This window comes from Artemia franciscana, unplaced genomic scaffold (assembly GCF_032884065.1).
Source record: "Artemia franciscana unplaced genomic scaffold, ASM3288406v1 PGA_scaffold_30, whole genome shotgun sequence".
In the NCBI taxonomy this organism is placed as follows: domain Eukaryota; kingdom Metazoa; phylum Arthropoda; class Branchiopoda; order Anostraca; family Artemiidae; genus Artemia; species Artemia franciscana.
Genome location: NW_027062662.1, coordinates 738,289 through 764,799, shown reverse-complemented (window position 1 = coordinate 764,799; position 26,511 = coordinate 738,289). Strand labels below are relative to the sequence as shown.

Sequence of the window (26,511 nt, the reverse complement as noted above, 5' to 3'; positions counted from 1 at the left end):
GCATTAATTCAAAAACGTTAAGAAATTAAATAAAAAAAAACTAGTTTTTTTTAACTGAAAGTAAGGAGCGACATTAAAACTTAAAACGAACAGAAATTACTCCGTATATGACATGGGTTGTCCCCTCCGCAATACCTCGCTATTTACGCTAAAGTTTGACTCTTTGCCACAATTCTACTTTTTAAAACAATTAAAAGCTTTTGCGTAAAGAGCGAGGGATTGCGGAGGGGACAACCCATTTCATATACGGAGTAATTTCTGTTCGTTTTAAGTTTTAATGTCGCTCCTTACTTTCAGCTAAAAAAAACTAGTTTTTTTAATTTAATTGCTTTAAAAGATGCACTGATACAGAATAGTAAATAGTGGAACATTATAAAATTATAAAATAACGTAATGTTGTTGGATGGAATTGGAGGCACTCTATTGCGGCACAATGGAAGTCACGAAAAGAGACTCATAAAAAGGGAATAAAAGGTAACCAAAATGGAGGTTAACACCTTCCTTTTTATTATTACACTACCAAAGAGAAACAGAAAAATCAATTTCAAGAGATCAATTTCATGTAATTCCTTTTTAAAAATGAGATTTAAATTTGTCACTGATAAATTAGCGAATTGCAATATCATGTTGCAAAACATGGAATAAAGTTGGTAAACAACTTACAGACAGTCATTAAAATAGAAATAAAATGTATGATCATTTATTTAAATTCCTCCTGATAGGTGACTATAGTGTAGGGAAAACAAGTCTATTGCAGAGATTTTCAAACAATTGTTTTAGTTTCTCATATCAAGAAACTTTCGGCATTGATTTCAAAGTAAAGATGCTAGAAATTGATGGCAAAAAAATTAAACTACAAATCTGGGATACGGCTGGTCAAGAACGGTTCTGGTCAATGGCGCATAAATATTACAGGGGAGTGCATGGTATCCTGTTTGTTTACGATATCACGAATAAAAAGAGTTTCGAAAATATCACTTACTGGATCAAGTGCATCGCTGAACATAACTCTTACGACGCTGAAAAAATAATTATAGGAAATAAATGTGATATGGACGGGCAAAGGGAGGTGACTAAGGAGAGTGGAAAGGAATCAGCAATTGAAAAAGGAATGAAATTTATAGAAACTTCCGCAAAGGCATCTATAAACGTTGAGGATGCTTTTCTTACTTTAACTAGGGAGATTAGCTCCAAAATAGATGCGAAAATGCAGGGATTAAATGTTTGCCAATTGCAATGTTACCAGACTACTAGGCAACCTCCTGAAAATCAGCCAAAAAAATTGACTACAGGCTGGTGGTCAAGATGCACTATCCTTTAGCTACGAAATTATGTATCTTAAGAAGCTATAGTATCATAATTCATCATCTTGTTTGGGTATATGGAGGCCCAAATGCATAAACTCCTAACAATTTCTAGTCCTGCCGGATTGAATTATGACTACGCATTCTCAAGCAGAGACCAATCGACTGTGCCACCACATAGTAGTTCCCATTCTGTTTTTCCAAATTATATCATCAGGGTTGCAGCGGTAGTGGCAACCTAGTCAGAGACATTCACGCCTTATATTAGGAAATAAATTGTCCATAACTTCTAAAAATGGTGTCAGACCGCGCCTTGTTCAAAACGAGAACTAATAAAGGGGACTTGCAAATCCTTGGCTTGAACAATAAGGAAAATTGTCTGACTTGAAAACAAGGAAAGTGGCCTCAACCACAATACCTTGCATTGAAGGGAAGGTTTTTTCTTTCTTTTTCCTTTTCACTAGATAGATGAGTGTCCCGGTCGTCATTTATATGTCCCGGTCGTGATTTGTGTCCCGGTGTCCCAGTCTGAAATTTCTCTTTGAGTGTCCCGGTCGTCATTTATATTCCCTGTGTCCCGGTGTCCCGGTCGTCATTTGTGTCCCTATATATATAGAAGTTGTTTGTCTGTTGACTGACGTCATGTTTGTGTGTCGACTTACGTCATGTTTGTCAACTGACGTCATTATAAGGATTGAGCTGTATGTCGTCATAAAGTTGTTTGTCGACTGACGTCATGTTTGTCGACTGACAAAATTACAGACCGGGACACCGGGACACAAATGACGACCGGGACACTCAAAGAGAAATTACAGACTGGGACACCGGGACACAAATAACGACCGGGACAGAGGGAATATAAATGACAAACGTGACGTCAGTCGACACACAAACATGACGTCAGTCGACACACACGCCCCAGTCGTCATTTGTGTCCCGGTGTCCCAGTCTGTAATTTCTCTTTGAGTGTCCCGGTCGTCATTTATATTCTCTGTGTCCCGGTCTGTATATACATTCGTTTTTGAATTGGTATATGATGAAATAAATTTTTTGTTTTTTTCCTTTTTTATTTTTAGTTTTTTTTTGGTTTTTACCTATTTTTTAGCTTTTTAGTTTTTTTTGTATTTTTTACCTTTTTTTTAGTTTTTTTTATTTTTATTTTTTTTAGTTTTCGTTTTCTCCTTTATTTTTCAGTTTTTTTCCTTTTTTTCTTTTTTTTTCTTTTTCAGTTTTTAGTTTTTTTTATTAGTTTTTAGTTTTTACCCTTTTTTTAGTTTTTTACCTTTTTTAGTTTTTTTTTGTTTTTTAGCTTTTTTAGTTTTTTTTAGTATTTTCTTTTTAGTTTTTTTGTAGTTTTTATCTTTTTTAGTTTTTTTCTTCTTTTGTAATAATGCTAATGCCGAGGTTCGAACCTGGAACCTCTCGGACCTAGAACCTGGAACATAACGCTTTACCAACTGAGCTACTGTATTTGTATTTGTATCGGATTAACGACGCTTGTTGACTACTAAGGTCCCTGCGTCTGCCCTGTAGTGCATTCCTGCAGCATGGTTCGATCTCTGGGTCCCGTATTACCACGCTAAGGTCAAACCCACTGCGCCAACACAGGTAGTTATAACTGAGCTACTTCGGCTTGAATACATTCGTTTTTGAATTGGTATGTGATGAAATAATTCGGACGTCATATGCGGACAGTGACGTCACTCGACAGACACACAGACAACTTATTTTTATATATATAGATAGATGGGTTGCAGCGGTAGCTAGCAACCTAGTAAGAGACGACCACGTCTCATGGTAAAAAACGAAATAGCCCATAACTCCTAAGACTAGAGTCAGATCAAAAGAGAAGTACACTATAAGAAACTATATACAGGAAGCTAAGGAGGCTGCTACCACGATATTCTGCATCGAGGTTATGGTAAAAGACAAGCTCTGAATCCTGGCCGCTGCCTAGTAAGAGATGAACATACTCCATAGTAAGCAGGGTTTCAGCGCTAGCTAGCAACCTAGTAAGAGACGTTAATATCTTCAGATCAAAACAAAAAGTTCAGTATTAGAACCGCCTAGTCCAAAATCCATATATGAGAAACTTATAATCCCTTTGCTTGAACAATAAACAAAATTCCTTGGTTTGAATTTCAAGAAAAGTGGCTACAACCACAATATTCCCCATCGAAGGCATCTTTTGTCCGTTTTCCGTTTTTCCTCAGCCAGCGGGACACTGAAATATCATAGAAATGGCTTAATGGCTTATTAATGGCTCATGCTTAATGGCTCACTCTAAAGGAATTTGCTCATTTATAAGCCTTTGGTAATAAACAAAAATATTTTTCAAATAAAATCAATTTTTTAGAAAAATCGCATTTTCGCATAGCATTTAAGTGACAAATGTTATTAAAACCATCCTGAACAGGAAGATCAAAATAGGATTTCATTTTTAACTTCATAAAGACTGGTATAGTTCCTTATAGTTCCTAGTATAGTCCCCTTAAATGGTGCTTATGTAAGTTTCATTAGTATCTTGGTTGTAGAGATAGCTCAAATCTAGTAAATAACAAACTTAGACACATAGTAACTAAAATGATATAAAGCATATGTGTGGTTTAATGTAAATGTGAAAATTGATATAATGGTCATAAACATGTGTTAAACTTAGTAAAGACCAAAACAAGGCATGTAGTAACTAAAAGTTAAGATAATAAAAGCACGTTTTAATAAGTTTGATAATAGAGAATGTACGCTAAATCATAGTAACTGAAACTATAGGCAGCGTAAAAAGCCGCCTAAGTAAAGAACGATGCCCAATGTATTATTTATTTAATATTATTCTTTTGGTTTTTCTTTGAAAAGGGCATTTCGTATAGATGGGGTTGTCGTATTAAAAAAAGGTCTCATTCGAGTGGCAATTGGGAGGACTAGTGCCCTTTTTATTAGTCATAATTGATTTGACGGCAACTAGTTCCTCCCCCATACCCACCATTTCCCCAAACACATCCAATTAAAACTTTGAGATAACCATTTTGTTCAAAGTAGTAAAAAAAAACCGGAAATTAAATCTTCGAGGATAACACTACCAGCCCTCAGGGAAAGGGCTGTAAGTTGTGTCCTGGGAGTATATAAAGATTTTATAGAAAGTATTGTCGCAAAATTTTCAAAAAGGGCTCATTCAATTGGAAATTGAGAATACTGTCCTGTGGCGGCACAGTGGATTTGACCTTAGCTTGGTATTACGAGACCCAGAGATCGCATCACGCTGCAGGAATGCACTACAGGGCCGACGCAGGGACCTTAGTAGTCAAGAAGCGTCGTTAATTCTTAAATAAATAAATTGAGAATACTAGTGCCCTATTTAATAGTCAAAGGTGATCAGAGGGTAAATTTCCCCTCCCCCTCCCCCCCGTCCATCATTTCCCTAACCACTTCCTATCAAAATTTTGATAAAGCCACTATGTTCAACATAGTTGAAAGGCCCGGGAATTATGTCTCTGAGAATAGCAACCCCCTTCCCTTCACAGTCGTCAGGGCAAGGCTTGTAAGTTATGCTCGGGGGGATATAAGGCTTTTATAGAAAGTGTTGTTATAAAACTTCAAAAAGACCTTATTCGATTGAAAACTGAGAGGACTAATACCCTTTTAAATAGTCGAAAGTGATGGGAGGGCAAACACCCCCCATCCATTATCTCTCTAAGCACTTCCGATCAAAACTTTTAAATTTCCATTTTGTTCAACGTAGTTTAAACTATGTCTTTGAGGATGACGAACCCACACAGCCCTCAGGGCAAGGGTTGTAAGCTGTGCCCTGGGGACATATACGGTTTCTTATAGAAAGTGCGGTCATATAAATTTTATACGGGGGTAATTGGATTGGTTTTTTAAGAGTCAAACTGATCGGAGGGTAGCTTCCCTCCTCTCCAACACACATGTCGTATTTTCTGGAAATGCATCCAACAGAATTTTTTATAGGCATTTTATTTAAAATTAAATAAAAAAAGTTTTTTTTTAAATGCAAGTAAGGAGCGACATTAAAACTTAAAACTAACAGAAATTATTCCGTACATGAAAGGGGTTGTCCCGCCACAACGCCTCGCTCTTTACGCTAAAGTTTGACTCTTTCACAACAACACTTTTTAAAACAATAATAAAAACTTTAGCGTAAAGAGTAAGGCGTTGCGGAGTGACAACCCCTTTCATATATGGAGTAATTTCTGTTCGTTTTAAGTTTTAATGTCGCTCCTTACTTGCTGTTAAGAGAATTTGTTTGTTTTTTTATATTTAATTTCTGAACATTTTTGAATTAATACTTGTTTTGATTTTGGCTCAACGCAAATGAATAATGTTCTAGCTTAAATGTTCTTTAGTTAACATAAAAAAACGCCCCTTAAAGTAGCTAGTTCCTTTATTTTGGCACGATTCCCAATATTTTAAGCTAGACTAATGCTCTTTAAATTACATAAAAAAACAAGCCCCTTAAGCAGATAGCTCATTTATTTCGGTAAAATACCAGAGATAATTTATGCAGACTAATGTTCTTTAAATTACATTAAAAACCCACCACTTGAAGTAGCTAGTTCTTTTATTTTGGCAAAATTTTTAAATTAGACTGATGTTCTTTAAATGACGTAAAAAAACATACCCCTCAAAGTAGATAGTTCTTTTATTTCGGCAATTTACCAGAGATATTTTTGTTAGACTGATGTTCTTTAATTAACATAAAAAAAACCACCCCTTAAAGTAGCTAGTTCTTTTATTTTGGCACAATTCCCAATATTTTTAAGTTAGACTAATGTTCTGTAAATTAAATAAGATGAATGCCCCTTAAAGTAGATGGTTCTTTTATTTCAACAAAATACTAGAACTATTTTAGTTAGACTAATGTTCTTTAAATTACGTTAAAAAAACACGCCCCTTAAAGTAGCTAATTCTTTTATTTTGACACAAATTCCGATATTTTTAAGTCCAGCTAATGTTCTTTAAATTACATAAAAAACATGCCTCTTAAAGTAGACAGTTCTTTTATTTCGGTAAAATGCCAAATATATTTTAGTTAGACTAATGTTCTTTGAATTACACTAAAAAAGCCACTTATAGTAGCTAGTTCTTTTATTTTGGCACAATTTCCAATATTTTTAAGTTAGACTTATTTTCTTTAAATTACATAACAAACCATGCACCTTAAAGTAAATAGTTCTTTTATTTCGACAAAATACCGGATATATTTTAGTTAGACTAATGTTCTTTAAATTACATTAAAAAAACTACCCCTTAAAGTAGGTATTTCTTCTATTTTGGCACAATTCCCAATATTTTCTGGGAAAAGGTAAACGGGGGAAATACGAGGAGTATTTTCCGGGGGAAGGTGAACGTCTAGACAAAGCAAACCAGGCTGAAAAAAGCGAGATCGACACCACCTTACATTGTGCTTGAGTGACATTGGTGCCCTTGGTCCATTCTCCCAAAGATTTCACAATAGATCCGCCAGTGAGGTCCATTGTGTTCTATGGTGGTTGAGGTTATCAAGGGAGAAAGATTGGCTTTGACTGGGTGCCCTCGAGATTTTGTCCTGCTTCCTTAACGTTTTTCCAACCAGGGGTTGGTTTTCTTTGGAAAAAATGCTAAATTGGTCACCTTGTAATAGAAGATACTTGCAATGTACAATTTCTTTAAACAGTATGCAGTGCTCGTTTACCTTGAGGATTCAGCCACAAAAAAGAAACAAGAATATCGTTTACCTTCTCTGACTTTACCTCCTCTAAAAGTACTCTGGGAAAACATGATACGATACGATGCTTTATTAATAAACACAAGAGCTAAGAGCTCATATGGCACTTGTGACGAGGCAAGAAGAGCTAAGAGCCAAGAGATCATATGGTATGAGCTCTAACAAAATTCTATGAATCAATAGATTGATTTAAAAGGAAAATAAGAGGCTTAATGCCGGTCAGGATTTAAAATCGGAGCTCCGAGTCACGATGTCCTTCTAAATATCAAAATTCATTAAGATCCGATGACCCACTCGTATGTTATAAATACCTAATTTTTTCTAACTTTTCCTCTCCCTTTAACCCCAAGATGGTCGAATCTGGGAAAACAACTTTATCAAGTCAATTTGTGCAGCTCCCTGACACGCCTACGAATTTTCATCGTCCTAGCACGTCCAGAAGCACCAAACTCGCCAAATCACTGAACCCCCCCCCCCAAAAAACTCCCCCAAAGAGAGCGAATTCAGTATGGTTCCTTCAATCACGTATCAAGGACATTTGCTTATTCTATCCACCATGCTTCATCCCGATTCCTCTACTCCAAGTGTTTTCCAAGATTACCCCCTCCAACTCCCCCCAATATCAAAAGATCTGGTCGGGATTTGAAATAAGAGCTCTGAGACATGAATTCCTTCTAAATATCACATTTCATTAAGATCTGATCACCTATTCGTAAAATAAAATACCCCAATTTTCACGTTTGCCAAGAATTCTGGTTTCCCCCTCTAACTCCCCCCAATGTCACAGGATCTGGTCGGAATTTAAAATTAGAGCTTTAAAGCGCAGGACCCATATAAATATCAAATTTCATTAAGATCTGGTTACCCTTTCGTAAGCTACAAATACCTCAATTTTCAAAATTACCCCCCTCCCCCAACCAACTCCACCAAAGAGAGCAGATCCGGTCCGATTGTGTCAGTCACGTGTCTTAGACAGGTTTTTATTCTTTCCATCCAGTTTCATCCTGATCTAACCGCTTTAAGTATTTTCTAAGATTTCCGGTTCCCCTCAACTGCCCCCCCCCCATTACGCTGGATTCGGTTGAGATTTAACATAAGAGGTCCGAGTCACGAGATCCTTCAAAATATGAAGTTTCATGAAGATTCGATCACTCCTTCGTAAGTTAAAAATACGTCATTTTTTGTAATTTTTCAGAATTAACCCCCCCCCAATAGAGCGGATCCGTTCCAATTATGTAAATCACGTATTTAAGACTTCTGCTTATTTTTCCCACCAAGTTTCATCCCGATCCCTCCAATCTAAGCGTTTTCCATGATTTTAGGTTCTTCCACCCCAAACTCCCCCCAAAGTCACCAGATCCAGTTGGGACTTAGAATAAGAGCTTTGAGACACGATATCCTTCTAAATACCAAATTTCATTGAGATCCGATCACCCGTTCGTAAGTTAGAAATACCTCATTTTTCTAATTTTTCAGAATTAACCCCCCCCCCCCCCAAACTACCCCAAAGACAGCGGAATCCGTTCCTGTTATGTCAATCATGTATCTAGGACTTGCGCTTATTTTTCCCACCAAGTTTCATCCCGACCCCTCCACTCTAAGTGTTTTCCAAGTTTTAGGTTTCCCCCTCCCAACTCCACCCCAAGTTTTACCAGATCCGGTCGGGATTTAAAATAAGAGCTCTGAGACACGATATTCTTCTAAATATCAAATTTCATTGAGATCCGATCACCCGTTCGTAAGTTAAAAATACCTCATTTTTTCTAATTTTTCCAGAATTAACCCCTCCCCCCAGCTACCCCAAAGAGAGTGGATCTGTTCCAGTTATGTCAATTATGTATCTAGGAGTTGTGCTTATTTTTCCCACCAAGTTTCATCCCGATCCCTCCACTCTAAGTGTTTTCCAAGTTTTAGGTTTCCCACTCCCAACTCCCCCCCCCCCAATATCACCAGATCCGGTCGGGATTTATAATAACAGCTCTGAGACACGATATCTTTCCAAACATCAAATTTCACTAAGATCTGATCAACCATTCGTAAGTTAAAAATACTTCAATTTTTCTATTTTTTCCGAATCAACGGGCCCCCAAATCCCACCCCAGATGGTCAAATCGGGAAAACGACTATTTCTAATTTAATCTGGTTGGATCCCCGATATGCCTTCCAAGTTTCATCGTCCTAACTTACCTGGAAGTGCCTAAAGTAGCAAAACCGGGACCGACAGACCGACAGAATTTGCGATTGCTATATGTCACTTGGTTAATACCATGTGCCATAAGAAGTATAACTCTTTACCTTATGCATCTACTGCACTGATGGAAAAACATACGTTTTTGTTGGCGTGCAGTAGTAAAAGTTAACCATTTTCTAAATACACTAAAAAATAACATAATAAATAATTAACAAAAAAGAAAAAACATACCATAAAAAAGGAAAAAAAAAGGATCAATCTCCTTCACAATACCCCTAAAACAAAAACAACTAAAAATATAATAGTTTTTCTAATTGCTGAATACGAAGGGAGAGTTATGGATACTTACCATTTATATAAGGTCAAATAGTATACTTCTTAAGCAGCTACGCGGATGAAGCTTCGAAGCAGGAGCAAGAACTTATTTTCTTCGGACATCTTTCTTTTCTTGTGGGGACTTCGTGATCCCTGACGACTTTCATGATATCCTGGGATTCTGATGGCAACCCAATCAATTGATCTTGGGCCTACAGATGTGTACTTCATTGCAACGTGGAATAATTTATTTTCCTGTCACAACAAAAGAGACTAAAGAAACATCGAATTTGCAATAGCCGCGGCTGGTTCGGGAAAGGCGGAGACGGCAGATGACGAGTATATTACCAAAAGGATTTCCTTTTATTAGTGCTATGATACTCAGCAATTCTAAATTTCTAATCATTTTGTTTGTGAAAGCAGCCGAGTATGGACTTGCATATTTATGTTTTGATTTTCCTATCCCTGTTTCCGCTGCTGTTAGAAGTGAGTAAATTTGATTATCTGGGACTCGTGTGGGACATTTTTGTCCTGAAAGGATGGTTTTCAAATTTTCGGGCTCTCATTTCAAACAGAAGAAACATAAACAAGCAAAAATAATTGTGTTTACAAAATAACAAAGACATCACCTGATGATAAGTATCATTTTAGGTTAAATTAATAATTTGGAAAGCTTTGGGTAAATTCAAATTTAATTTTGGTAAGGCTTTAAAACATGATACAAAAAAGCAATCCTCTAACACGGTTGTGGTTCTACCTCGATACAACGTGATATTTAGACAATTTAAATTTAAAAGCCTTCCATCTTTCTATCCAGATTTATAACACAAGGTTCTAATAGTTTACAGCATTTGTGTAGGTACTTTTAAAAATTAAACAAAAAAATCTTGAAAATCAAGTTTTTTCCATTGAAAGTAAGGAGCAACATTAAAACTTAAAACGAACAGATATTATTATGTATAATAAGCGGGTTGCCTCTTCCTCAACACCTCACTCTTTACGCTAAAGTTTTTTTAGTACTTTTGAAAAAGCTTATTAATGTTCTAATTAAACCACTCTTGTGTTTTAGGAGTCGTTCTTATGAAACTGGGACAAAATTCAAACTTTATCATAAAAAGCGAGGTGTTGAGAAGGAGGCAATATCCTTTACCAACGTTATAATTTTTGTTCGTTTTAAGTTTTGATTTGCTCCTTAAAAAATATTTCAAAAAAAAAAATTATTAAAAATATTCAAAAACTATTTCCTTAAGCTATTTCATTGGAAAAAACTTTTTTTAGATTAATTTCTGATCGTCTTTTAAATAATCCCCTGAAATCTGGCCCCATCCCCACGGAGACATACCCTCCACACAGGAATATCCTCTAAACAATTCAATACCGGTGAAAATTTACCCAGGACGATTGCCCTGAACAACTTCACGCGTAAAATTGAGACGGAAAAGAGAAAGCAAGACATAAAAATCATTTTGTGTAGGCATTCTGGCAAATTCCCTCAGTGTATAATATCTCCTGACAATTTCACCCCCTGGGAACTTCCCTCCCCATGGAAAATTCCCCCGTGGGAAAACCCCTAATTGAAAATTCATCCCCATCCCACCCTAAAATGAATGCATTCTTCCCAATAGCAAATGCTTACAACGGGAAATTTTTATAACTTAAAGACATTTTTCCTGGGAAATGCAGGGGGAAATGTCTTCCCCTGGGAAAGGTCATTTTTATATCCCAAGGCATAGTTATTAGGCTATTCAACTATAATGAACAATATGGATATCTAAAAATTTTGATTGGACGATTATGGAAAAAGGGGGCAGGCGAGGGGGCCTAGTCACCCTCCAATATTTTTTGACCATTTAAAAAAGGGCACTAGCAATTTTAAGTTCCGTCCAAATGAGCCTTCTCGCGGTATTCTAGGATCACTGGGCCAGTATTATCGCCCCCCAGGGAAAAAAGTAAATAAACACACATATGTAATCTTTCTTCTGGTAAAAAATACAGAATTTTAAATTTTTGCCGATAGGAGCTTGAAATTTCTACCGTGGGGTTTTCTGATACGTTGAATCTGATGGCGTGATTTCCATTAAGTTGCTTTGTGTCACATATGGAGGACTGAGATGAAGCTTTCGGGAAGTGAATTTTGATTGCGAACAAGGGGACTAATAGTTTCGTGTTTGGGTGAAGGGGGCAACCCATATTTCCCCCGGTTGTCACAAAAGAGTATCCTATACGCTATAGGTTTATTTTTCAAGCCTTTTTATTCTATAGGCTCTTTAGTGAGTTGAGAAGTAAATAACTATGTGACGAATCTTGAAAATTAATGACAGGAAAACCAGGTTAATAATTCTGAATTTTTGAATATCAAACAGTTCGTGGTAACGAACTGTAGTAAGGAGCGATCCGGCTCAATAGTAACCAAAACTCTAAAAAATTGAATTTTGATATCAATAGCTACATCAAAAGAATCGCATTTTAATGCTGATTTTAAATATATAAGTTTCATCAAGTTTAGTCTTAGCCATCAAAAGTTACGAGCCTGAGAAAATTTGCCTTATTTAGGAAAATAGGGGAAACACCCCCTAAAAGTCGTAGGATCTTAACGAAAATGACACCATCAGATTCAGCGTATCAGAGAACCCTACTGTAGAAGTTTCAAGCTCCTATCTACAAAAATGTGGAATTTTGCATTTTTTGCCATAAGACAAATCACGGGTGCGTGTTTATTTGTTTTTTTTTTTTTTTTTGTTTTTTTTTTTTTTCCCCAGGGGTCATCGTATCGACCAAGTGGTCCTAGAATGTCACAAGAGGGCTCATTCTAACGGAAATGAAAAGTTCTAGTGCCCTTTTTAAGTGACCAAAAAAATTGGAGGGCATCTAGGCCCCCTCCCACGCTCATTTTTTTCCCAAAGTCAACGGATCAAAATTTTGAGATAGCCATTTTGTTTAGCATAGTCGAAAATCATAATAACTATGTTTTTGGGGATGATTTACTCCCCCACAGTCCCTGGGGGAGGGGTTGCAAGTTACAAACTTCAACCAGTGTTTACATATAATAATGGTTATTGGGAAGTGTACAGACATTTTCAGGGCTTTTTTTTGGTTTTGGGGGTAGGGTTGAGGGAGGGGGCTATGTGGGAGGATCTTTCCTTGGAGAAATATGCCATGGGGGAAAAAAATTCAATGAAAAGGGCGCAGGACGAATCTGGTCACGTTAGAAAAAAACGTCAAATTAAGAGCTTAATATACAATGCTGGGTGTTCGGAGCCTCTCTATTATGGAGTATAATTTGAAAATAACACAACTATACGAGCGATAAAACATATATACCACAACCATAACTCAACTAACGAAAGAACTGCTAAGAGATAACACAACTATAAAGCGAAAACAGGTGAAAACTAACGGGAAAATAAACGAACTAAGAGGTGGAAGGGGCCCAGAGAAAAAATATAATCCTTTTTCAATTTTGAGCCTAACTTCCGCAAAGGAGTAATAATGTCAGAAGCCCCGAAATACCGAATTATTTTCTTTTCAAACAGGTCGTGGTAAGGAACTGTAGTAAGGGGCGACCCGGCTCAATAGTAAACGAAACTCTAAAAAACGGAATTTGATGCTAAAAGATACATCAAAAGAATCGAATTTTTACGCTGATTCTAAATATTAATTCAATTAATTTAGTCTTTGTCATCAAAAGTTACGAGCCTGAGAAAATTTGCCCTATTTTGGAAAAAAGGGGGAAACATCCCCTAAAGTCATAGAATCTTAACGAAAATCACACTATCGCATTCGGTATATCAGAGAACTCTATAGCAAAAATTTCAAGCTCCTATCTAAAAAATGTGGAATTTTGTATTTTTTGCCAGAAGACAAATCACGGGTGCGTGTTTATTTGTTTGTTTGTTTGTTTTTTTGTTTTTTTTTCCCAGGGGTCATCTTATCGACTAAGTGGTCCTAGAATGTCGCGAGAGGGCTCATTCTAACGGAAATGAAAAGTTCTAGTGCCCTTTTTAAGTGACCAAAAAAATTGGAGGGCAAATAGGCCCCCTCCCATGCTCATTTTTTCCAAAAGTCAACAGATTAAAATTTTAAGATAGCCATTTTGTTCAGCATAGTCGAAAACCATAATAACTATGTCTTTGGGAATGACTTACTCCCCCACAATCCCTGAGGGAGGGGCTGCAAGTTACAAACTTTGACCAGTGTTTACATATAGTAATGGTTATTGGGAAGTGTACAGACGTTTTCATGGGGATTTTTTGGTTTGGGGGGTGGGGTTGATGGGAGAGGGCTTTGTGGGAGGATCTTTCCTTTGAGGAATATGTCATGGGGGAAGAAATATTCAATGAAAAGGGCGCAGGATTTTCTAGCATTACTATAAAAAAAAACAATGAAAAAATAAACATGAAAACGTTTTTTCAAATGAAAGTAAGGAATAGCATTGAAATTTAAAACGAACAGAGATTATTACGCATATGAGGGGTTCTAAAAATACTTTAGCATAAAGAGCGAGGTATTTAGGAGGAGATAAATACCTCGCTCTTTATGCTAAAATATTTTTAGTGATTTCAACTATTTATTCTACGGCCTTTTTGATTCAGGGGTCATTCTTAAAGAATTGGGAGAAAACTTACGATTTAGTGTAAAGAGCGAGGTATTAACGAGGGTACAAACCCCCTCGTACAAATAATAAAAATATAAGAATATAAAAGTTTGTTACGTAAGTTAATTCTTAAGTTACGTATATTTTTTACTAATAAAAACGGTCGTTGAATATTAAAAGTTCTAGTAGCCTTTTTAAGTAACCGAAAAATTGGAGGGCAGCTAGGCCTCCTTCCCCACCCCTTATTTCTCAAAATCGTCTGATCAAAACTAAGAGAAAGCCATTTAGCCACAAAAAAATTAATACACTAATTTCATTTCAATAATTTATGTGCGGAGGGCCAAAATCAAACATGCATTAATTCAAAAACGTTCAGAAATTAAATAAAAAAACTAGTTTTTTTAACTGAAAGTAAGGAGCGACATTAAAACTTAAAACGAACAGAAATTACTCCGTATATGAAATGTGTTGTCCCCTCCGCAGTCCCACGCTCTTTACGCTAAAGTTTTTAATTGTTTTAAAAAGTAGAATTGTGGCAAAGAGTCAAACTTTAGCGTAAAGAGCGAGGGACTGCGGAGGGGACAACACATTTCATATATGGAGTAATTTCTGTTCGTTTTAAGTTTTAATGTCGCTCCTTACTTTCAGTTAAAAAAACTAGTTTTTTTTATTTAATATACTTAAATAAACGAAACCTGCTTTTTTTTTATACAGAAAACAAATTTAGTAAATGTGGCCTTAGTCGTTTTCAAACGATTTACCCTGATACTACCATCACTATACATTGCTAGTCAATTGCCCACATTGGCGTCAATTCACAAAAACTTCGGGGGAAGGGGCAAAATGTATTTTTAACACGTATGATGGAGGGGAAATTATCGTTTATTTCAGGTTTTTCAATGAAAACAACCACGTTATTTTAAAATAAGAATCCCAAACCTATTTTTCAAAATCTAGTGGGACAAAAGCCCTTCCTGCCCCTTTCCAATTGACGCCACTGATTGACAATATTTAATCTCAGAAGTGTGTAAAAAATACACAGATAACAAAATATATTGTGTGTCCTTAAAGCAGTTCTCCTAGTCTTAAATTTATTTCAGTGGACCTATTTTGTGCATTTATTCAGTCGTTGATGTAAAGTTGAGTACAAGGTTTTACAGTTAACATAAAGTTAACATCAAGTTAACATAAAATTAACGCTTTGTTCAACAATACAAGTTTGACGCACCCAGATATTAAAATTAATCTTACTTCCACTTATAATTATTGACACTATACTTTCGACACATAAGCTACTATTATTCACTTTTGACAATAGCGGTATCTGTTGTACAGCGGTAACAGCGGTATCCGTCTACATTTTTCCACTTCATTTCATGTTCGGTAAATATTTGAGTTGAAAATCAGACCAGTGAGGAAAATAAATGTTAACCGTTTTGACTAATTCGGTAAAGTAAATAATCTAAAAGAAAGGGACTTATGATTGTCCATGTTGAATACATGGAGCATAATTAAAATGAACAAAAGTTATTCCATACATGAGGGGGCTACCCTCTCCTCAACCCTTCCCTCTTCACCTTAAATTTTTTTAAGTACTTTAAAACAGTTTCTTCAGGCGTTTCTTGAAGATCTGGGATAAAGTTAAACTTTAGCGTAGAGAGGACGCTATTGAGGAGGGCTTAGCCCCTTCAGATATGGAATAATATCTGTTCATTTTAAGTTTTAATGCAGCTTCTTGCTTTCAGTTGATGAAAAAAAACTTTTTTTTTCATTTAATCTCTGACGGTTTGTAAATAATACTGGAAAAACCGTCTTCTCCCTCCATAAGAAACTTCCTCCCACAGACGAAAAAATTCCTCTAAGTAAAGCTCCTCCCCCGTAAAACTGCGCCTGGAGATTTCTCCTTAGCTACCTTTCATTTGAAAAAAAGGTTTCTCTCTAATTAAAGTTTTCATCGTTTTTCAGAAAATATTGGAAATCTTTCCCTAAGTGTAGAATTTTTCCCAGCAGTCCCTCACCTAAAGGGAAGTTTTCCTTTAAGGAAATTCCCCTATAGAGATTTCTTCCGCGGAAAACTTCCCAACGAAAAATTTTCTCTTTCGGAATACCCCCCCCCCTCACAGAAAAATCCCCCAGACGAACCAGCCCCGCTGGAAATTTCCTGCTGACAATTCCCTGCAACATCTCCACATGCAAAATTAAGTCACCAAAGAGAAAGTGGAACCAATAAATATAATTTTGTATAGAAATTTTGGCAAATACCTTCCGTATAAAATTTCCCTTGAGAGTTCATCCCCGGGGACTTTTCTACAATACAAAAAAAAATCCAAAATGAAGATTTATGAACGTCGTTGGCTTAGACACAAAAAAATACGTTAAAGTTTGAAATACTAGCTTTTCGCTATCTTGTTAAGTACTTGACTCACGCGATCGAAACTTTTAGGAACATGTCGAGATCATAAAATTAAACATTGGAGAGGCCTTTTAAAATATTTACATCCACCTTCTCCTCCTCCAAAGGGTACTGGTGTTTGAATATCTTGGGTAAACTTTGCAATATAAAAGTGAAATTTCAGAAATAGATCTAGGCTATGGGAGAAATGAGGCTCAAAAGAACTGTTGAGAAACTCATTATTATACTCAATTATTATACTCATTATACTCATTATTATTATATACTATATTATTATTATATATTAATAATATTAATAATATATAATATATATTAATAATATTAATTAATTTTATTAATTAATATTAATATTAATTAATAATATATATATTAATTAATATTAATAATATATATTAATATATTAATAATATTATTATTATTATATATATATATATTATTATTATACTCATTATTATACTCATTATAATACTCAAAAGAACTCATTATTTTTCTAATTCCTGACTTACAGAGTTTTGAATACTTCGGAAAATACCTTAAATTTGATATAAAAATCTTAATATATCCTAATATCCTAAAACCATTAGAATTTTTTTTAAGACCTAGAGTAAAAAAAGTAAACTTCAAACTAAATTAAGGAATAACATATTTTCTCTGAAGTTAAAATTCTATGCAATTTTTAAGCCTTAGAAATAGGAAAAGATATAGAAATGAGCTGGAAAAAGTTTTGAATCATAGCTTGTGCCCTGAATTCATTCCCAACACTTTCCTTTTTACAAATCGATTACTTTCCAAGATGGCAAAAATCCCCTCATCTAGAATTCCACCAAGAAAATGTCTTTTTTTTTTTTTATTTATTTTCCCCTCTGTTGGGAAGAATCTTTAATATTTCATTTGGTAGAGGCAATTTTTTCAAAAAAAAATTGTATGGAAATCTATAAGCAATCAGAAATAGATTGTCATATTTACTTTATAGGGTTTACAATAAGGCTGTATCAAGGGGGGTAAGAAGTCTGACCCCCCCCCCCCCCCCGAATTTGTGTCAAACTCGTCATAACGTAACAAAAATGAATATAAACAAACTTCTGATGCGTTTTTTAAAGTTTTTTGTAACCTCCCAAAAAGAAAATTCTTTTTTAAAAACCCCCCTCCCCAAAAAAATCCTGGATACGACCCAGGCTGTCATACAGTTTAATAGTTTTGGGAACTGTATATGTCAAAACGTTTATATCAATCAGTAGAACTAGTGGAGTTATTCACCTGCGAATAAAATGTCTCACCTTTTTATGAAATTAAATAAAAAAAACAAGTTTTTTGAACTGCAATCAAAGAGCGAAATTAAAACTCAAAACGAACAAAGGTTATTTCGTATATGAAAGGGGGTTTCCCCTCCTCAGCGCTGCGCTCTTTACACTAAAGCTTGACTCTTTGTCACAGTTCTACTTTTTAAAACAATGAAAACCTATAGCGTAAAGAGCGAGGCGTTAAGGAAGGGACAACCCCTTCATATACGGAATAATTTTTGTTTTCTTTTAATTTTTAATGTCGCTCCTTACTTTCAGTTAAAAAAACTTGTTTTTTTATTTAATTTCTGAACGTTTTTGAATCAATGAATGTTTTGATTTTGGTTCTCCGCAGAGGAATAACTAAAACAAAATTTACATATTTATTTTTTATTGGCTAAATGGCTTTCTCATAGTTTTGATCGAATAATTTTGAGAAAAAAAAGGGCGGCAGAGGAAGCCTAGTTGCCCTCCGATTTTTTGGTTACTTGAAAAGGCAACTAGAACTTTTAATTTTTTACGAATGTTTTATTAGTGAAAGACATACGTAACTTATAAATTAGCCTACGTAACGAAATTTTGTATTCTCATATTTTTATTACATATATTAGGGGGTTCACCTCCTCATTAGTACCTCGCTCTTTACACTAAAGCTTAAATTTTGTCCCAATTCATTAAGAATGACCCCTGAATCACAAAAGCCGTAGAATAAATAGTTGAAATTACTAAAAATATTTTAGCGTAAAGAGCAAGGTATTAGGAAGAGGTGAGTCCATCATATGCGTAATAATTTCTGCTCGTTTTAAGTTTTAATGCTGCTCCTTACTTCCAACTGAAAAAAACTTTTTCATATTTATTTTTTAATTTTTTTTTAATAATGTTAGAATATCTTGCGCTCCCTTCATGAAAATTTTCTTTCCCCATGTCAAATTCCACGATGGAAATTACCCCCAACATATCCCCCTCTTCTCAACCCCTCCCCCAAAATCCCCTTGAAAACGTCTGTACACTTCCCAATAATCATTACTATATGTAAGGGTGTAATCATTACTACAGGAAGGGTGTGCGAAAGCACAGGATGGCTGGCCCCCAACCCCCCATTGCACTTCCTGGCTGAAGGGCCAAAAAACGGAGATCAGCACCGCCGGTACGGACTGTAAAGTCTAATGCCGTATCCTTTGCCTTTTTTTTTACTATATGTAAGCACTGGTCAAAGTTTGTAACTTGTAGCCCCTCCCACGGGGACTGCGGGGGAGTAAGTCGTCCCCAAAGACATAGTTATAAGGTTTTTCGACTACGTTGAATAAAATTGCTATCTCAGAATTTTGATCCAATGACTTTGGGAAAATAATTAGCGTGGGAGGGGGCCTAAGTGCCCTCCAATTTTTGGTCACTTAAAAAGGGCACTAGAACTTTTCATTTCCGTTAGAAAGAGCCCTCTCGCAACATTCTAGGACCACTGGGTCGATACTATCACCCTGGGGAAAAAACAACCCAAACAGATAAACACGCATCCGTGATCTGCCTTCTGGCAAAAAATACAAAATTCCACATTTTTCTAGATAGGAGCTTGAAACTCCAACAATAGGATTCTCTGATACGCTGAATCTGATGGTGTGCTTTTCGTGAAGATTCTATGGTATTTTAGGGGATGTTTCCCCCTATTTTAAAAAATAAGGCAAATTTTCTCGGGCTCGTAACTTTTGATGGGTAAGACTAAACTTGACTTATATATTTAAAATCAGCATTAAAAAGTGATTTTTTTTATGTAGCTATTGGTATTATTATTCTATTTTTTAGAGTTTTGGTTACTATTGAGCCGGGTCGCTCCTTACTACAGTTCGTTACCACGAACTGTTTGATAGATACATCAAAAGAATCAGATTCTTATGCCAATTTTAAATATATAAGATCCATCAAATTTAATATTAACTACCAAAAGTTATGAGCCTGGGAAAATTTGCCTTTTTTGGAAAATAGGGAGAAACATCCCCTAAAAGTCATAGAATTTTAACGAAAATCACACCATCGCATTCAACGTATCAGAGAACCCTACTGTGGTAGTTTCAAGCTCCTATCTACAAAAAAGCAAAACTTCGTATTTTTACCAGAAGCCCGATCACGGGTGCGTGTTTATTTTTTTGTTTTTTTTTTCTCAGGGGTGATCTTATCGACCCAGTGGTTCTAGAATATATACAGAGGGCTGATTCCAACGAAAATTATAAGTTCTAGTTTCCATTTTAAGTGACCAAAAATTGGAGGGCACCTAGGCCCCATCACAGCCTCATTTTTTTTCCAAAAGCAACGAATCAAAATTTTAAGTTGGCCAATTTGTTCAGCATAGTCGAAAGACCTAATAACTCTGTCTTTGAGAACGACTTACTCCCTCACAGTCCCCAGGGGAGGGGCTGTAGTTACTAACTTTGATCAGTGTTTACATATAGTAATGGTTATTGGAAAATGTAAAGACATTACGTGGGAGTATTTTTCTATGGAGGAACTTGTAATGGAAGAAGAGAATTTCCATGAAGGGGGCGCAGGATTTTCTAGCATTATTTAAAACAAAAAACAATGAAAAAATAAATATGAAAAAGTCTTTTCAACTGAAAGTAAGGACCAGCATTAAATCTTAGAACGAATAGAAATTAAAATTCATATGATGGGTTCATCTCCTTCTAAATACCTCGCTCTGTACGCTAAAGTATTTTTAGTAATTTCAACCAATTATTCTACGGCCTTTGTGATTCGAGGTTCATTCTTTAAGAATTGGGGCAAAATTTAAGCTTTAATGTAAAGAGCGAGGCATTAACGAGGGGTAAAATCCTCTCATATACGTAATAAAAATGTACGAATATAGAATGTCGTTACGTAAATTAATTCGTAAGTTACGTATATTTTTTTACTAATAAAAATATTTGTAAAAAACTAAAAGTTATAGTTGCCTTTTCAAGTAGCCAAAAGATTGGAGGGCAACTAGGCCTCCTCCCCCACCCCTGTTTTTCTCAAATCGTCCGATAAAACTAAGAGAAAGTCATTGAGCCAAACCAACGTTAATATGCAAATTTCGTTTAATCATTCATGTGCAGAGAGCCAAAATCAAAACATGCATTAGTTCAAAAACGTTCAGAAAAAAAAATCCTGTTTTATTAACTAAAATAAGAAGCGATGTTAAAACTTAAAAAGAACAGAAATTACTCCGTATATGAAACAGGCTGTTCCCTCCTCAACGCCGCGCTCTTTACGCTGAAGTGTTTTACTGTTTTAAAAAGTAGAGTTGAAAGAAAAAGTCGAACTTTAGCGTAAAGAGCGGGGCGTTGAGGAGGGAATAGGCCGTTTCATATACGGAGTAATTTCCGTTCGTTTTAAGCTTTAATTTCGCTCCTTAGTTTGAATTAAAAAAGCTTTTTTTTTATTTGATTTGTCATACATATCTATGTCTAAAGTTTAACTTTTATTCAACAAAGTTTGTCCAATCTCATCTGATGTTGGAGATTTGGAGGAGAGGAGATGGTAGAAATATACACTTACCTCAGATGGATTATTGTAGCTCTGGACGCTTGTCTGAAAGCTTCATTCTTATTAGTCCTTCCTCTAGAACGTTACCTCCAATTATAGAAAATTTCATGTTTTTATCTTCTAAGGAAGAGAGAAGCCCACAACCATACTTTGCAAAGGCGTTTCCAAGATTTTCAGTCGAGGGGGAATTATTTTCAGAGCGAGTGGTTTTAATGAATACTTCTGTTGAATAGGATCAAAAATATATTCAAATAAATTTTTGTGACTTTTTTACGAGTCTGACAACTATTATGGAGGGAGGGGGTTGTACAAACCCATTAACCCTTTCTCTGTATACGGTCTTGATACCCTGTGATCCCACTTGTTTTGAATGCACAGGGTATTTTGAGAAAAGCAAGAAAACCTTGAAATCCTTCAACTTTAAAATTTCTCTTTTAATGCTTGATCCCGCGAGATTTCAAGTCTACCCTTTTAAGGACCGTGCCTAAACATTCACGTGCCTATGCATAGAAATTTGGACCGACGATCTGACAAATTGTATAATATGATATGATAACTATCCTAGAAAACGGTTGTGAATCCCACAAAAATATATTGCTTTATATAATATCCTCTAATTCCTCCCTTTTAAACCACCCCTGAGGAAATTCCCTTCCACCACCTTTTTGGCTCATTGAAAAAACCAAAAACTAAATCCAATCGTTCAACCCATCTCCAAATATAAGGCTAAAATAAGGACTCAGCTTCGGCCACTCCTTTCCGAAATATTCTGCTTTATCTCCAAGTGTGAACAAATTAAACCAGACAATAAAGAAAACTATGCGTAATAAGCAAGCTTCATATTCAATAAGAATACTTTTACCGTTCTCTCATAATAGTAGTGGAAAATTGTTGTTGATACGTGTTCAGAGGTATTTGACTTCTATTTTTTATATTTACAAAGTGATGAGCTCCTAAAATTATTTTCAATTGTTTTCTTTTATGACGCAGGTAACATTTGTTTACATTAAACTTTTACAACGTAGTAAAACGTCTCGCAGAATTAAGCTGAACACTATTTGAAACAGCTGTATCTCCCATAAATATTTTGGGCTTAGTCCAAACACTTTTTCCTAATGAAGAAACACTTGTATTGAACTCCCCCTCCACATTTAGCTGAAGGACATCGCATTGATGCCTCGAAATCTCATGTCTAAAGATGAACTTTTAAGGCTCTAGGAACCAAATCAGGAGGAAACACTCTCCGGGACGTAAATCAGGACCAAATCAGGAAGGAACCAAATCAGGAAGGAACCAAATCAGGAGGAAACACTCTCCAGGACGTAGATTATACTAGAACATTATAAGAAACGATAGAATAAAAAAAAATATTCAAAACCTGAAGGGCATTAGGAATAGAATATGCTATATATATAATAGGAAAAGCTGGTTTACATTAAAGACAAAATAGGAAGGAGGTGTCAGCCAACTTTTTTTACTTCTAAAAAAAAATACATAAAAACTCCCCCTTCGCATTTAGCTGAAGGACATTGAATTGAGGCTTCGAAATCTTATAATGAAAAGAGAAATCACCAATGCAACAGCACAAACACATTAAAAAAAAGGGGAAGACAGAAGGAGAAAAGGAAGACTGTTTTCCTACATTAGTGATTAATATAGATCAGCACTTGAATGAGGCCTTAACCCTACTCATCCATACAATCACATAGGTCAAACGGCATAGCCATACACCTTCCGCAAAATATCTGTCAAGTTCTGTACAAATGGATGCTAAACACCGATGTGATGCTAGCTGTATAATCGTTAGAGCGTTTAGCACAATGGTCTTGCGTAATGCTACAGAGTAATTTTCGCCCGTACTATTGGTAGTTCTAAATAGATATGAGCACTGCATAGAATTTTAAGGTGAGTTTATACTGTATTATGGAAAAGTCACCATAGTAGCTGCGAAACAAAATTTCTGGATGAGCAATTATTGAATCTGAAAATAAATTAATTAACTTTTCCTAAAAAGCGTTTCACACTTGATAAGTGAATGAACCTCCATCTCCACTCCACATATTGTATTTTGAATAGTTTACTTGCGATGACTGTGATAATTTTAGACGGCAATTCCGATCATTTTATGGATTTTTACGTTAACAAGTGCGTAAGGCCTGGTTTAAGTCTTAAAGTTATGCTTAATGTAACGTCACTAAATCACCTAGCATTAAATATGCGTTCTCTGGCACCAGAGTAAGCTCCTTGTGCTGCTTTTGTACGCATGATAGCGTCACTAGTGCCACAACTGGTGGTAATAGGGTATGCCACAACTGAGGTAATAGGGTATGCAGGGTACAGTAGCGAGGCTGTGACGGTTCCACGAGCTCTGCTCTCGTTGGTTTTCGTGACGTGGGCTTGCCATAGCTATAACTAGTTGGGATACGACAAGAATACTTTCCATGGTACGTACATGCCATGGAATCAAGCCCAAGGCTCTTCCTTTAAAATTCTAACTTTCTTTCCAGAAACTATCTCACATAATATAGGACCCTTTTCCTATATCAAAATACATTATCAATTCACCTATATCAAACTCTAGGCTCTCTAGACTCTACCTAGGATAGTCGAAAAGAAGCCAGAAGCAGGAAAAATAAGCTTCTTTTCAGGTCGAATATCACAACAGAGTTAGATTTAAAATCAACTTAAATTAAACAAAATACTTCGTGACTGGCTTCCGACGTAAAGGTTTACGCAGCTCTGACCAAAGGCAATAAGAGGTCCCTTCAAATTGAAGTACAAATTTTACCCTCGGCTTTTCTAGCTGCTAGCTGTATTATAGTTATTAAAATTAAAGAGAAATGAAATTAGGAGTACATAAAGGTTTATTCATCTGATAATCAAGCCAAGTGCCCAAACAACTGAAAATTATATACAAAGTGTGAAACCTGCTTAGCCCTTCTTTTTGTTCGGATTGTAATTGCGTTCGGGAAAAAACGGATAATAACGTGGCAGAATATTCTCTGAAACCGTAAGGCTGTTTAAATTGCTTTTACAATAGCTCTAAAACGAATGGCTAGTAAAATTTTGACCCTTTTTTTGGGCAAAAGTTTTGAGCAAGACTTCGGACAAAAAAACAAAAAACAAAAACAAAAACAGATATCTGGATTCAGTTGTGATGCAACCCTTTTGTTACTTAGTCATTTAGAATAGCCTCTAATTCAAGAAAAATTTATGTTTTTTTTAGATGAAGGTTAAGAGCGATTTTGAATTTTAAGACAAAAAGAAATTATTTCGCAAACAGCATAAGAGAAGATATCGAGGAAAGTTGTGAATATAACCTAAGCGAGTAATCTGTTTAACTAACTTGCTCAAAAACACATCGATAAAAAAAAACTTCTAGGAAAAAATCACATTTCCAATGATTTCGAAAGAGTTTTAGCGTCATTGCTTGACAAAGGTTCAGCTAAGACCACACCTAACCTTAGGCCTTAGATCCGCTTGTGCCGCCAGAGGCACTCAGGTCATCCTTGAGACTTTGCCAATCTTTTCTGAATTAGGCAGCTGCGTATATGTTACCCCAATTGGGTTGAAGAGAATCATGGATACTGCGCAGATCAGACTGGTATGTCCGACGCAAAATGTTCCGAGGTCTTCAACGTCCTCGAATTCTGTTTGGGTGCTCGAATGCATGTTTTGGCTGCATAAAGGAGGACCGGGATGACACTGCTGTTGAACAAGCGTCGCTTAAGCCGGGTCGAGTAATTTTTCGACTCCCATATGCGCCAGAGCCTGTTGGAGGTGGTGTTCCCCTGACCTACTCTGGACATTATTTCTTTGAATGCTGATCCCGTATTCTCCACTATGTTTCCTAGGTATCTGAATTCCATGACCTGCTCGATTTCCTCACTTCTAAATCTAGTATGAAGTGGGGAATCAGTGGTCGCCATTGTTTTGGTTTTGCTCAAATTTATTCTTAGGCCGAGTTGGCTTGCTTTTTTGCTGACCCTGTTTAGAATTTCTCGTAGACCTTGCTCGCACGACTGTAGCATTGTAATTTCATTTGCAAAGTCTAGGTCACCAACTCTTCGGCAGAAAGTTTAATACCTTCGGTCGCAGAGTTGCGGAGAATAAAGTCGATGATTATCACGAAAAGTAACGGCGACACACAGCCGTGTTTGATGACAGATAGAATTCGAAAGTTCAATAGCTACGACCACAACATAACAGTTTTTAACAAATATATATTTTTTTTCATATATTTCTGCTGTGGCTAAGACTAACAAAAACAAATCTTGATTTAAGCAATTTGAATTAATGAAAAGTTGGAAAAATTACTACTGTGCTTTCTTTGTGTTGCTGTAACTGTTTTTCTAAGTTTTGATGTTTCCCACCAACGTAATAGTATCCGCAAGTGCACCATATTTGATATAACCCACTGCAACGAGTAACAGAGGTTTTGTCTTACCAGAATTAAATACGTTCATAACAATTAAATTTCTCTTAAAATAACAGATAAGTTGTCTGTTAAACTAACTTTTTCTAGTTTTGACATAATTTTTGGAATGTAAGGGAGGTAAACCATTTTTTTCGGTTTCTTTGAATAATTTTTTTGACATAAAAAATTAAGAATATAAGAGCATATTGTAAACACAAGATCTACAAGAGACATTTTTACGCGCCATGGCGCGGCAGTACTGACTGTCAACTGGGTAACTAAATGTAGAAATTTTCAATAATTTGAAATCAATTGGCTATCTCAGAGTTTTCAAGTTTTGAGGCATTCATTTTCGTGCCAAGAAATCACAGAAAACGTCAATCAATTGTGGTAAAATTTTTCTGAGTAATTTAAATCGGCAAAACAACTTTTATTTTACGTTCAAATGAGTCTTCCCCTGATTCTGTAAGAAAAATGGCTCAATATTATAACAACTTGGAAGAAAATACAAATAATCGCACATCCCTAATCATTCTCTCGATAAAATTTCAAAATTCCGAACATTAATACATTGTAGCTTGAGTAGTGAGCGGGTTTCATTTCTAAGCAGACCAAAAGCCGCTACTCCTTTCTTCTTTTAATGATTTAAGTTGAACAGTGATTATCTCAATACCCAGGTATTATTATTTCTCTTCAAGACGCAGATTATAATTACGTAATAGGGGATGTTTTCTAAGAGATGCAGGTGCTTGTTACTTA

General features: G+C 35.8%; 2 protein-coding genes and 1 long non-coding RNA gene across 4 annotated transcripts in view; 2 read left to right on the top strand and 1 right to left on the bottom strand.

Moving 5' to 3' along the window:
• The first annotated feature begins 688 nt into the window (after window positions 1-688).
• LOC136041584 (ras-related protein Rab-8B-like) lies at window positions 689-1,635 on the top strand. Its single transcript, XM_065726281.1, has one exon. The coding sequence runs from the start codon at window positions 689-691 to the stop codon at window positions 1,319-1,321; it is 633 nt and encodes a 210-aa protein (XP_065582353.1). The 3' UTR covers window positions 1,322-1,635.
• Window positions 1,636-1,865: 230 nt separating this feature from the next.
• The window catches only part of LOC136041573 (uncharacterized), a 39,557-nt gene continuing 14,911 nt past the window's right edge, over window positions 1,866-26,511 (bottom strand). The window contains exons 2-3 of the long non-coding RNA XR_010621057.1: window positions 9,567-9,787; window positions 1,866-3,528 (exon numbers count right to left, since the gene is read on the bottom strand). This is a non-coding gene — a long non-coding RNA (uncharacterized LOC136041573). The remainder of the gene's footprint in view (window positions 3,529-9,566; window positions 9,788-26,511) is intronic.
• LOC136041572 (uncharacterized) overlaps window positions 9,782-26,511 on the top strand; it is a 34,409-nt gene continuing 17,679 nt past the window's right edge. Inside the window, exon 1 of one of the 2 annotated variants that reach the window (XM_065726264.1) lies at window positions 9,782-10,018. In XM_065726264.1, coding sequence (XP_065582336.1) covers window positions 9,962-10,018 — 57 coding nt within the window. In that variant the 5' untranslated portion in view covers window positions 9,782-9,961. The remainder of the gene's footprint in view (window positions 10,019-26,511) is intronic. The other variant, XM_065726263.1, reaches the window with a different exon arrangement.